The sequence below is a fragment of the Maniola hyperantus genome, chromosome 15 (genome assembly GCF_902806685.2).
Source record: "Maniola hyperantus chromosome 15, iAphHyp1.2, whole genome shotgun sequence".
Lineage (NCBI taxonomy): Eukaryota > Metazoa > Arthropoda > Insecta > Lepidoptera > Nymphalidae > Maniola > Maniola hyperantus.
Window position 1 is genome coordinate 6,264,594 of NC_048550.1, and position 13,645 is coordinate 6,278,238.

A 13,645-nucleotide genomic window follows, 5' to 3' on the forward strand; every position below is an offset into this window, starting at 1 on the left:
AAAACGCACATTACCTACTCCAAAATGTTAGAGGTTCAAACCCCGGACCTGCCGACTGGGATGCGGATGTCTTAACCACTAAGCTATCACCGATTTTTAAAATTGATGTACTGAAAACAAAACTCGGCTTGCCGTTGTGCTAAAGTAAATATTGTATCTAGGAATGCGCATTACCTCGGCTCTGTCAGTGTGCGTTACACCTAAGACACTGCAGCGTGACTGGTGTATAACAGAATGTTAATCATCCTAAACATAAAATTAACAATGTCAATTTACGACAATAGAGTCACATGTAAACTGTGCGACGTAGTTACACGAGTACTTTGAAGCCTGAAACAAACAGGACGCGCGACTGAAACGCTCAACGCAACGTAGATTAGTTTTGAAGTTAAAACTTCTCTAGGCGCGTTCGACGATTTTGGGATGGGTAAAAACTTCAAGGCCGCGTCACCGACATGCTAATGATAATAGTGCTCGGAGCGCCGATAGATACAAAAACTAAACTATTTAATCTTAACGATTTTAATTTTTGATATTTCAACAAGTTTGGAATTATCCGAAAAAAACACAACAAAGTTTCATAGTTTTAACTTAATCTGTCTTGCAGTCTCTACTGAATGCCAATTTTTTGTTTCATACTCACTTATCCTCGTTATTATATGACTAGTGATTACCCGCGGCTGCTAAAGTATTTAAATCTTCATTTCCTACCCCGTGGGAATTTCGAAAAACCTGGCAAAATGAACGAATATTCCCTTTATAATGTAGACCAGGAATACCTTATCTACAGGGCACCTTCGTTTTTTTTTAACCTTCGTTCATTTCGACTTTTTAAGTCCAAGAGTTTGATCTGTGATCTGTTTTTGTACGATGGGTAAGTAGTCACACGCCTCGTGTTCAGAGTTCAAATTGGACAACTTCTTTTGCTTTGCACCCTCTAGACAGCCGCGCTCTACCTTAAGCTTTAAGAGCTTGGTGTGATTGCAGTCAAGCAAATGGCTTTTTTAACTAAATACTTTGACCTATAGGTACACATCACAAGTGTGTAGGTACGCTCGCGTTTCATCATCCATGTAACGTCTCACCCATGGAACTCAGCTTACTTAGCTTATTTATTTACTTAGGTACATACATGCTGTAGGTAATCGTCACGATGCCGTCGCGTGATGTATTTGTTTCAAGCTTAACTCTTGTAGGTACCTAGTTACTACTTAAATATTTATTGCCATTTTGCTATTCAATATTTGCACCGGCTTAGCATGATTGACGTAAAAAATAGTCTACAGCCATCTTGTGTGACTGACGAGTCATGTGCAAATATCTAAGTAGGTATCTCTATTGTAAATTTTATCGTACCTATTTACAAATTAATCACAGAGCTTACTCAGTAGAAAATTTGTGATAATTTCGAAAAATAAATGATGAAATGTAAATTATAAAAGAGCGTGGATTTGACCTGCAGTTCGTTCCAGCCACCGAGTAGGTTCCAGAAATGCGCGGGACTGCAATTACTATTTTATATATGGCATAATATTGCTTATCAAATATTTGACCAGAACAACCACCGAGTTTCTTGCTGGTTCTTCTCGTTAGGAAAAGCATTCCGAACCAGTGGCAGATGCATTCGATAATTCAAAAGTACCTAGGTACTTGTAAAAGTTTAATTGAATAAAAAATATATTTATTATTTATATAGGTAATGTATGTAAATATAACACTTTCTATTCTGTAGGTACCTAAGCAGGTAGAAAGCTTAGTCAATAGATGATATCTATGTATCATGCTCGTACTTATTGACACGATTTAAGATAAAATTTATTATCTAAATGTATCACGTAGATTCTTATTTACTTCTTATCTTTTAAATACATTTAAATGAGCATTTAATAGAACAAATAATATAAGTAACTAGCGGAAAATTAGCTTCGTGATGACGCGTACCTGTAGGTATTTAATTTAAACTCATTATTACTGATAGATTAGCTCTACTTAGTTAAATTGTAATTATTTTGACTCAATCCATAGAACTTGTACCTGTAGTAATGGCGTTTTTGAAGGTGGATTTAGAGAAGACAGGTCGGTTGTTTAGTAAGGGATAATTTTCGGTACAGACTCGACAGAACTTAAATAAAAAAAGTATTTTGAGCACAGTCATGTTAAGTGCGTAGTTAGTAGGTAGGTGCGTATTTATAATCATCAATCATCATCATCATCAACCGATAGATATCCACAGCTGGACTTAAGGCCTCATGTAGGAATTTCCACATGCCACGGTCTTGCACCGCCTGACATTGCCACTTCAGCTTCGCAACCCGCTGAGCTACATCGGTTACTCTGGTTCTCTTACGGATCTCGACATTTCTGATTTGAGAAACTCCAAGGACAGCTCTCTCTATAAATCTACACTATAACCCGCTCTGAGTTTTCTTAGTATAAAATTGGCAGTTGGCAGTTGGCACCGAGTAAGGACAAGATAGGTGTTACATACAGAGGTTCTACGAAGCCGTCAAGATTCCAGAGTCTAGACAGAGCAATCGTGTGGTAATCGCCGGACCTATAATATACCTCACGCTATATTGCTGATGTCTTGTACATAAAGAATATAGGTAGCGTCTACGTTGTTTAGATATGTAAATACGAATAGGTAGGTACGTATGTGAAATTTTTTATCAGACGGGATGTTTGACAAAGACTTAAAGCATGATACTTTCGTATTTCTGCACTGTGATAGTATGTTTCAGAACGAAGTCAGTGTCGCTTCGAATTCAATCAGTGGTATTACGGAGTCATTCACGCGGTCGTGCCTTCTTTGTTTATTAACCGACTTCAAAAAAAGGAGGTTCTCAATTTTTTCTCAATTTTCTCAGTTTTTTCATCAACGTGACAGCGTCTTTTATTAGGGTTCCGTAGTAATTTCTATGAGTATTTGTTTTTGCACCTTATTTATTAAAAAAAGACGTCTTAAAACCGACAATATGTTCGGATTGTTCAATAACACCCGGTGTGAGTATACTTAACTTGTTTATTTTAAACTTTTAAATACATGTTTCGCCTTATAGGTAGGTACTTATACTTATTGATTTTTTAGTTTTTAAGTATATTATTATGTCGTTAATTTTTATTCAAATGTTACCATAAATTATCACTGTATAATAATTAAGTAAGTAAATATTAAAAATACATAAAATAATTTCGACAATAAATGCAAAAAAAATATTAAAAAAAAAAAAGAAAAAAAAAAAAAGGAAATATTAAAATTGCAAATCGAAAATATCATCTAAACCACCGTAACCTCGTTACCTCGTTGAATGGTCAGACTAATATAGGTAGGTACTGACCGAGGTAACTGCCCCCTTGGATGTGTTATTCATGTTTACCTAAACTGTTTAAGTATACTTATTTAAATTCTTTAATTAAATAACTACCTACCTACAGTTTACATTGATATTATTTTCACTAATTGTAAATACTTTGGGTAAAAGCGCAAATATTTTATGTTACTTTTATACCAAATGTTGCAGTATAACGTTGTTACTATTTAGGTGGCAGTCGTCTCGACCTCTCATCTATTTTTTTATTGATAGATAAAAATAATTTATGCTTATGCATTCGTATTATTGTGTTCGCGTTGTCCACTTTATAGATAAAAACTTGAATAGACACTAAAATGTTTACTTAACTTGATTTCTTATTTTTAGGATCACATTTACATTTTTATAAAATTATGTCGTAATTACAGACCATTAGAATTTTAAAAGCCTACGCCTATTGCGTAGGTAAATAGATTAATGATAGATTCAAATGATAAACAGGATTCTTGCAAGGAATACGAAAATATTTGTCCTATTCCATTTAAGTACCTACGTAAGTACTTAATTACTAATACTTCATTGAATATTAATAGATGATGCCGCGATTTCATCCGCGTTGATTTAGGTTTTTACAAATCCGACGGTAACTCTTTGCTTTTCCAGGACCAAGATGTCCTTCCCCAGGATGTAAGCTAGGTATCTCTGTGTGTTTTTGTCAAAATCGGTTACACGGATGGCCCGTAAAAAGATAGCACTGAGAAGGCAGACAGACAGATAAGTAATTTTTGCATCTATAATATTATATATTTAGTATGTAAAGTATGGAACATAGTATAAGTACCTACCAACACAATATTTAATGTGAATGAACTAAGAGAATATTACGAACATAAGGTTATTGGATAAGATCAGTTATATCAACAGTTAAGTAGGTATATTATCTACTCATTTATCTCAAGGATAACAAACAAGCCGTTTTTCATGTATTTGACAGCTTCAAAGAGGGCAACGAATTCTTTATCAGAAACAATATAAAAGGATAAACTAACTGACTGACATTTCAGCTCACACCGCAGGTCTAGGAACTTAAATTTTGCTTGTAGGTTATCTTTGTTATAGCTGATTCACAAGTGCAGGTGAAAACGCAAGTGTTAGTGTGAGGTGATTAGTAACATCAGCGTCTATACACGGACACGCTGTTAAGTGATATTGTGCACGTTTTAAATTATTGTCCGTTCATCGTAACTTGACGCGTGGAGTAATATGTCGGCACTATTGCTTTGTTTCTTTATTCCTTAGGATAGGGTTTATTATTGTGTGATTTGCAATGGTACCAACATAATATTTCTCACACCGCACGCGTCAAGTTACGATGAATGGACAATATTCTACAGTTAGATACACTAGACACCCAAAAACAATCACTTGTCACCAGGGGCGTGCACGTCATAGAGGCATAAATGCACTGCTTACCCCAGTTGTAATAGCTCAATGCATATTTTTTCATTATGACCTGCCAATAAACAGGTTCCTAGCTAACTAATGCCTACCCTGGCTTCAAAACCTGTGTACGCCACTGCTTGTCACCTGCACCTGCGCTTCGCATAGTGTAAATCTCTACCAAGAAATATGAATGATTTGTACAGAAATCACAATCATCTTCATGATCAAATGTGGCGCAGGCTCACTACTGAACACGTGTAGGAGAATTAGAAGGGGTTGGCCATAGTCCACCACGCTGGTTAAGGTAATAGGAAGTGCACGTCATCACTACTAAATTCTAGTTACCTATCCTTCCCTAGTAAATTATGTACAAAACTTACTCATAAAATAAAACACATCCATTGTAATTAAATACATAAAGTAGGTACTATAAAATTATCGTACTGCTGCAAATGCGATCGTCCTAAGTGCTAAACGAAAGTGTATTCTTTAGGTACAACATACTATTTAAGTACCATAAACGGAGGTAAGCTATACCTAGGTACTTCATGGGAAGAAAATTTAAAAAATCAGAAATTTTTGGATTCGCGAAGTTCCATTGAAACTTTCTTGACAGAAAAATACAAGACTATAATTTTTATTTAGGTACCTACTAGGTACGTGAGCTAGCCGCTAGGACAGTGAAAGAAGTATTTACATTCACATACACCACAGACATTTACTTTACAAGCACATTATTTACCATCACAGAATTGTTATTTGTAGATTACACTTCACATATCTACCATATCTGTCTCACCCTTTAAATACGATCTCATCGTCCGGTTGCTAGTCTGAATGAACATTGGTAACACACATAGGTACTGAGTTACTAGGGGCTTAAACTAGGGCAGCCGCGTTAGTATAGCTAAGCTCATAAAATACTCTGTCTACTAAATAAACACCCAAATCTCACCTCCTCATATCACCTTCTAATAAGTAAACCAGGTCTCTTGAGAATGAATTTTCTTATTTACAAAAGCGCCTGATAGTGTTTGCAGGCACTCGTTCACACACCGCAGATAAAACATTTTAGAATCCCCGGCCGGGCAGGCAAGGCAATATCGTTCGTTTCCAACGCGGCTGTACTCTTCCTCCAATATCAGTGGCCATGTGAACTTATATTGCAACCGTATTTTAATTATAAAGTGCCGGTCGTCGTCTCAGCTTTATCTCATTTGAGTCTCGCGTTATAAACAAATCAGTATGCCGTGCACATCAATCAGAACGTGGTGTCTGTGATTTATTTCGTGCGAAAACGAATTTGCGTTCACGAGAGTAAACGACTGAAGGTTTAGTGGTGGTGATGGAGTTTCAGTACTACGGGAACTTTGAAAGGCAGTCTCGAAGGCTCCAAGATCAGCCGTGGTGGGATGAGGAGGACAATCTAACAGATAGGCGTCTTAATGGTAAGGGTAACCTTCTGTTCTTGTACTTATCTGTATATTAATCCATACTAATATTAGAAATGCGAAAGTTTGTATGTCGGTCTGCTAGCTTTACACAGCCCATCCATCGATTGTGACGAAATTTGGTACCTACAAAGATAGCTTGCACCCCGGAGAAGGGTAATTTTTAAGGGTTACTCTTTTGTCTCGGTAATCAAAAAGATCCCGTACGATTTCTAAAAAACCCAAACGTATGCGGACGAAGTCTCGGGCATCATCTTGTAATAATAATTTATAAGTAATCAATGAAGTTCGAGGTCGCTATTTATCATTAAGTCTAGATATGCACTAAGAAAAAGAGTGTTTACCTACAATAAAATAAATATTTTAAAATAGGTATTTGAATCCCCGTCATTTGAAAATATTTTTTACATAATATGTAGGCTAAAATTATTATTCAGTGCCTAAGTAGTAATTATCTGATCCCCAACCTTAAAAGCCCAAACTTTAGAGCAAACTGTATGGACTAGAAATAAAAATCGGTTAGTCTTATAAGAATATAATATAGTATTATCTTTTTCCGCCGAACTTCGTAACAGTCGATTAATTTTTTTAAAATTTTTCTCTCCGTAAGAACTATCCTCGTTACCTACGAGGAATATTATAAAAAAGCATTAGCGAAATCGGTTTAGCTGTTCTCGAGATTTGCGATAGGCAACACATTCAGCGATTAAATAATAATAATAAATATAATACATAAAAAAAACCTGTCGAATGTAGCTCTCAGCGCGATTTCTTCCTACCTGTACCTAAGAAATTAATAAAGCTTTATAGAGATTAGTTGATCAGTTAGACCTCATAAAGTGTTATGAAGTCCGTTTTGTACCTTACTTATGTTTTTTTAAAGAATCATGTTTATCACGACTAATATTCCCCTTTCCCCTCCAACTAAGCGTAAAGCTTGTGCTAGGAGTAGGTACGACTAGTGCAATGGGTGGAGTTTGAACCGGCGACGTTTCGGATTTCAGTCCGCTCCTTTATTCCATGTTATATTATCATCACATTATTCACAACGAATTTAAAATATCCTATCCGATTTAATACAAGTGGATAAGTTTATTCTTTGTTCAAATAATAAGTTCAACACACACTACAAATGTCTACGAATTGACGGATATTTTTATACGTTCTTTAATCTATACTATCTATACTAATATTATAAAGAGGTAATGTATGTAAGTTTTCTTGTAGGGGGTAATCTCTGGAACTACTGAACCGATTTTGAAAATTCTTTCACCAGTAGAAAGCTACATTATTACTGAGTCACACAGGCTATATTTTATTTTAATCAGAGATCCCTACGAAAATTGTAATAAGCTAGGTACCTGTGCGAAGCCGGGGCGGGTCGCTAGTACTTCAATAAGTAGGCAGGTATAACAATAATGTATAATCTGCAAAATTTAACTCCTCACGCGCCATTATAAATTTATGTGCCAAATTTCATGTCAAAAGCACGATTTTAGTCCTTATTTTAAAGGTGAATCGTACTTTTGACATGAAAGTTGACTCATACAGTTAAAATGGCGCGTGAGGAGTCATTTTGCACAGACTATAAATAGATACATTTTTGACATTTGCCTATATTAATCTGATATACTTACTTAGATTTACTGTTCAACAAAGTAGGGCATGTATCTAATTTACCGTGATATATCAAGATAATATTTTAGTAGAGCAGGAGATAAGAGCATCTCAACACCTAATGCGTCGTTTAAAATGTAGGTAGTAGGTATTAATATGTACTAGGTCCGTATATGGCTGTCTAGACGGCACGGATAACCAGGAAGTATCGATTAGAAAGGGAGATAATTTTAGAAAAGATTCCGGTGCTTCCCGGTGACTCGGCTGGCGCTTCGTCCTTTCAAAATTACTTCAGAAGTCATCGTCTTCGCCTCGGCCTTCCATTCACATGAGTAGATATTCTACTCGTGGTCTCGTGTGCTTCCAATAATACTCGGCCAGTAATGGCTTTATTTTGGGCCTGTACCCTAATGTACTATTGTTTAGAGTAAATCTAATAAAATCTGAATGAAGCAACAGTTATTTCAAACCTAAGTACCTACAACGATAGTAAACCTGAGTACTTATGAATATCGATTGAAAGTGACATAGCTGCCCAACGTTTAGAGCTGTAAACCTGTAACAATTGTGTAGGTTAAAACTATTCAGGTCACTGAACGGGGAGCACTGGCCATCGGGCTACTTTCTATACAGGTATAGAATCTCGCATGACACTATTTTCAGTAGATCCTTTTATAACAGAGATTTGATGATTATTTTGTTTTATAAATGCATAGTAAAAGAAATATTGTTGTGTATTTGTGTTGAATACACCAAAATCAATATGTTTGTGCTCTAGAACTACGAATGTTTAATTTTAAATACTTAAGTACTTAGTATGTATGTACTATGTAAAAGAAAAATAATAGAAATTAGAATCCGTGCAAAATATACTGTTTCATCGATAAATCTAATGAGTTAGTTAAGCCGTACACCACTAACCGACGTGCATTTGAAAAGTAATCAAGAATGTTTCATGTTCATTTTCTATAAAACCTAGATCCCATTGTACACAACCACAACAAACAGAGCAGGGTTAATTGAATCCGCAACTCAAACGAGAATTCAATTTATTTCATCTGAACACCACCGATAGATGTGTTTTATTCTAATAATCTTCTTGCATTAATTATTATTATGGATAACTAGATGACACCCGCGACTTCATCCGCGGAGATTTAGGTTTTTAAAAATGCCGTGGTAACTCTTTGATTTTCCGGGATACAAAACGTCCTTGCTCTAGATGCAAGCTATATCTGTACCAATTTTCGTCAAAACCGGTTAAGCGGATGGGCCGTGAAAGGCTAGCATTTTGCATGAGTGCTCATTGTGCGAACCACTATGCTTTGTCCATTTTCCACTTCTCTCAGTATAATTTTCATAACATAAGTCGAAAATTCGACTTAAGTATACACACGTAAAATGTTTGGCGAGAAGAGATCAGTACATTAAAAAAAGTAGCTTTATATAATAGACTATAATAATAAGCCCTGATGTAACTTAAAACAAGTTAATATTTCAATAATTTAATTTTTTACCAACTGCCTCTTTTTACTAAATCTTGCCTGTATTAACAAAAATTGAAAAACGAATCTTCACGAATAATTCCATTGTTATGTTAGCATTACCTACAAACACCTCCGTCATAGAATACCTACTAATGCCTTGACTACTTGCTGAGGTAAATAACGAACCATAATAATTAATGGCTGTTTACAACCTGTTTAGTTCTTTCCAGTTACCATTAGCAAAAATAGCGAAAATTTTAGTTTAAAAAACAAAAACCGGTTAGAGTTCATTAGGTAAGTATGAAAATAGATTTAATAAAATACCTTACCAAATATAGCTCAGTTATATATCAGACTTATTTATATGAAGCAACAAAAATATTATTGCAAATTAAAATTTAAATATTTTAGCGCTAGAAAGGCATATTTTTTAGGGTTTCGTACCTAACTCAAAAGGAAAAAAGGAACCCTTATAGGATCACTTCGTTGTCTGTATGACTATCTGTCTCTCTGTCGTTCTTAAGTAGTCAGATATACAAATTACGGAGTCATAGTAATAGGTGACTAGGTATATGTTATACTTGCATACTTACATAAACTTACGTACATTACATAAACTTTTACCAGTGGACCCTACACTAGGAGATGACATAGATCGTAGGGTCCGAGTAAATGTTTACTTTGGTTTAGTTTTTTATTAAAGCGGAAAACACGGAAAATTAGTGGCTGAGGATTCTAAATTATAAAGGAGCGGCCTTATAAAGGTCTGAAATTTTTATTATTTTAAATAATAAAATTTTTAGGGTAATTTTAATAGTAGATATATATTATAAAATTGATATCATAATGAGGATATATAAGAGATCATAACAGCACATAATAATGAATAATATAATATCAGCGGAGCGAGACCAATAATTTAATCTATGGTAATATCCTAACTGAATATAATAAAGTAAATAATAATATTCTTGTTTTCAATTGTTACAGGTAAGTGAAAGACCAACATATCCAGCTTGTACATGCGATACGTCGAATCATGCCGTTATTTTTGAAGGCCCTCCCTGTCAACACAATGCCTGCCAAATAGGTGAGATGTAAACCATGGACTGTGCCATGGATGAAATGAATAATAATTCCTATTAAGTATGTGTAAACTGATTGACTTTGTAAGTTCTTCATAGGTATATTAAGTACTCCGAGTCTTTACAAAGCAGCCCGAGTCTTTACCTATCCCGAAAAAAATAAGGTTCGTTCGATAAGGAACGAAAATTTTTGTCGATGTTACTCCATGATATCTAATAGTTTAACAAAAAGTTGAATTTCCACTATGCATAATACGTTAAAATACACACATTTTCATTTCTTCCCTATTAGCAACAGGTTCGATTTTGGTAAAAATAATTTGGTACCTAAACTTCTCAGCAACTCAATACAAATTTCATTGCCATTCAGAACATTTCACAAGGAACTAGTTAGGAACTAAAATATATAATTGAAGTTCCTAAACTATTTATTTTTTCTACTATTTACCTACTTTACTAAATATTTAACAGATAAGCAAAATAATATTGTTCGAGATGTCAGAGAACACCTCCAGTCAAGTCGATAACCTGAGATAGCAAGGTTCATTGTCGTCACTTACCTACTTACTACACTGTTTTATTAGTGCCGCACTAATCGCAAAGTAACTGTTTAGTCTAGCCCTTTAATCTTTCTGGGTTTTTGGCATGAAAGCCTATAGGAAATTTTGAGGGAATGCACGAAAAAAGTAAAAAGACTTGAAAAGAGTTGTTGTATTTCGTGTTGCAACAAATAATAAATTAAAAAAAAAATTGAAAGTAGTTAGGCCATACTTCTATACTAATATTATAAATGCGAAAGTGTGTCTGTCTGACTGTCTTCTAGCTTTTCACGGCCCAACTGTTTTGATGAAATGTGGTACCGAGTTAGCTTACATTCCGGGCTACTTTTAATCCTAGAAAATTAAAGAATTCCCACGGAATTCAGGTCCCGTACAGTATCAGGATTCAGGAGTTGAAATCCAAATTTTATATGGGACAATGTCGCAAAGTTTCTCTTCGATTAAAAAAAATACTCAAATCAGTCCATAAATCTCGGAGATTTCGGTGTAGATATATAGGTAGAAAAACACAACTCCTCCTATTTGGAAAGTCGGTTAAAAAGTAGCCTATACGACAGAATATATAATAGTACTAATCCCTGATTAATTCTCTACATGCCTGTGAAAATCCCGTGAAAATAGGTTCAGCCGTTCCGAAGATTAGCCCGTTGAAACAGACAGACAGACGAGTAGAGGATTAACCAGGGAGTAACAGAGGCTACTTTTTAACCGACTTTCAAAAACCGAGTTGTGTTTTTAAGTAAATAAATATATCAAAAACATTAGTAGGTACTCTACGCAGTCATGCTGTCCTCGAAATTGCGTTGAACTCATTCTAGAAAGCGGGAAATAACCTTATCTTTACTTCAGTAACAATTAGTTATCACTTACCGCACTCATTCGATATCTTTAATTATTTGAATTCATGTTCTATTGCACTGATATCGATAAAGGTCTGCGCTGTATACGTAGCTTGTAAATTATTAGAACACAATATGTTATAATTAATTATTAACAAAAATGTATAGTTAGCAAATCTCAGCCTGGTTTTACAAACTATACAAATATAAGGATAAACTGACTGTCATATCAACATACAACTTTATTCTGAAACCACTAAATCTAGGTTTTGCATGTAGGTTTTCTCTATAAAGTTGACTTCCATAGAAATTCCAGCCGTCTGAAGATGTGGCGAGTCAACTAGCTAGTCTAAAAAAACACCTGTCGACAGAAGAGAAAACGCAAAACTATGAAACAACAATAGTGTTTTTCTGGATTTTCAAATTCATTGTTCTTAGTGTCAAAAATTAAAATTTCATAATTTGTAAATTAAAACCATTAGATAAAATATTAGTTTAGTTTTTACATCTATGGCCACTCAGCATTATCAACATTAGCATGTCGGTGACCCAACTTTGTAGTTTGAACACATCCCAAAATCGCCCAACGCGCACAGAAGTGTTGACTTAAAAAAAATATGTTTATTTATCTATACTAATCGATACTAATATTATAAAGAGCTATTGTAAGTTAACTCACTGGAACTACTGAACCGATTTTGATCAGTAGAAAGCTACATTATTCCTGAGTAACATAGGCTATTATTTTATTCTTAAAAAAATTGTAATAAGCTACCCGTGCGAAGCCGGGGCGGGTCGCTAGTTATTTTATAAATCCATACTAATATTATAAATGCAAAAGTGTGTCTGTCGGTCTGTCTGTCTGTCTGTCTGCTAGATTTTCACGGCTCAACCGTTCAACCGATTTTGACGAAATTTGGTACAGAGGTAGCTTGTAACCTGGGGAAGGACATATGCTACTTTCTATCCCGGAAAATTTAAGAGTTCCTACAGGATTTTTAAAAACCTAAATCCACACGTACGAATTCGCGGGCATCAGCTAGTTTGCTTATAACTTAATCTTTAAAATAGGTAGTAATTTAAAACCAATTAATTCGCGTCATTTGCGGTTACTAAAACTAGGAAATCTTAGAATTTGGTATAAACCTGACAGGTATACTTATCTACTATATGAGCAAACTTTCATATTATAATCTAATTAACCTACTAATATGCTTTAAATAAAAATTAAGGTAACAAACTGCCCTCTAGTTTATTAATTTATTAGTGACACAGCCCATCTTCATCATCTTATAGTATACCAATGTACCTACTCTGGGCCACAGCCCACAGTAAGACACTGGGTATAGGTAGATGAAATATAGTTTGTCTTTGCAAGTGACAATGAAGTCTAGAATGGAATGCGTTTGTCTAGTAAACTTATGCTCTTGCTTATTGAAATTTTAAACAGTATATATACTACTTTTTTATAATATTTAAATAGTGCATAGTACATATATGTACTATGTACGTAGGTGGTAGAGTAGAGACGCCAACCCGTCAACCGTACACTTTATTATCTGGTACGAGTACATAATATTGACTATTAACAAGACATAACTTGGGAAAACGAGACGAGCTTGGAGACGAGCCCACTGCCTAATGGACGTCGCGCAAGGGACCGATGCGTCTTTTTAAAAGATCTTGGAGCCTTCCAATATGTGCTAAGGATGGCCACCAAGGAGGTTTTAGTCGGTAAAAATCCTATATAACCTGATGTCTTCCCCAGGACGTCAGGTATTTTAAGAAGATTTCTCCACTTAACAAAAAAGGTGGTAGAAACGCAATATGGTCTGAAAAACCTTCTCATTCA

General features: G+C 34.9%; 1 protein-coding gene across 4 annotated transcripts in view; it reads left to right on the top strand.

The window, feature by feature from the left end:
- Positions 1 to 13,645, top strand: part of LOC117988904 (uncharacterized) — a 65,794-nt gene that overhangs the window by 1,585 nt on the left and 50,564 nt on the right. Inside the window, exons 1-2 of one of the 4 annotated variants that reach the window (XM_034976185.2) lie at positions 2,961 to 3,007; positions 10,305 to 10,399. The exons of 1 other annotated variant lie outside the window; for it this stretch is intronic. In XM_034976185.2, coding sequence (XP_034832076.2) covers positions 2,976 to 3,007; positions 10,305 to 10,399 — 127 coding nt within the window. In that variant the 5' untranslated portion in view covers positions 2,961 to 2,975. Of the gene's footprint in view, positions 1 to 2,960; positions 3,008 to 6,065; positions 6,203 to 10,299; positions 10,400 to 13,645 lie in introns of those variants that run through there. 2 more of the 4 variants (XM_069503495.1, XM_069503496.1) reach the window with 2 other exon arrangements.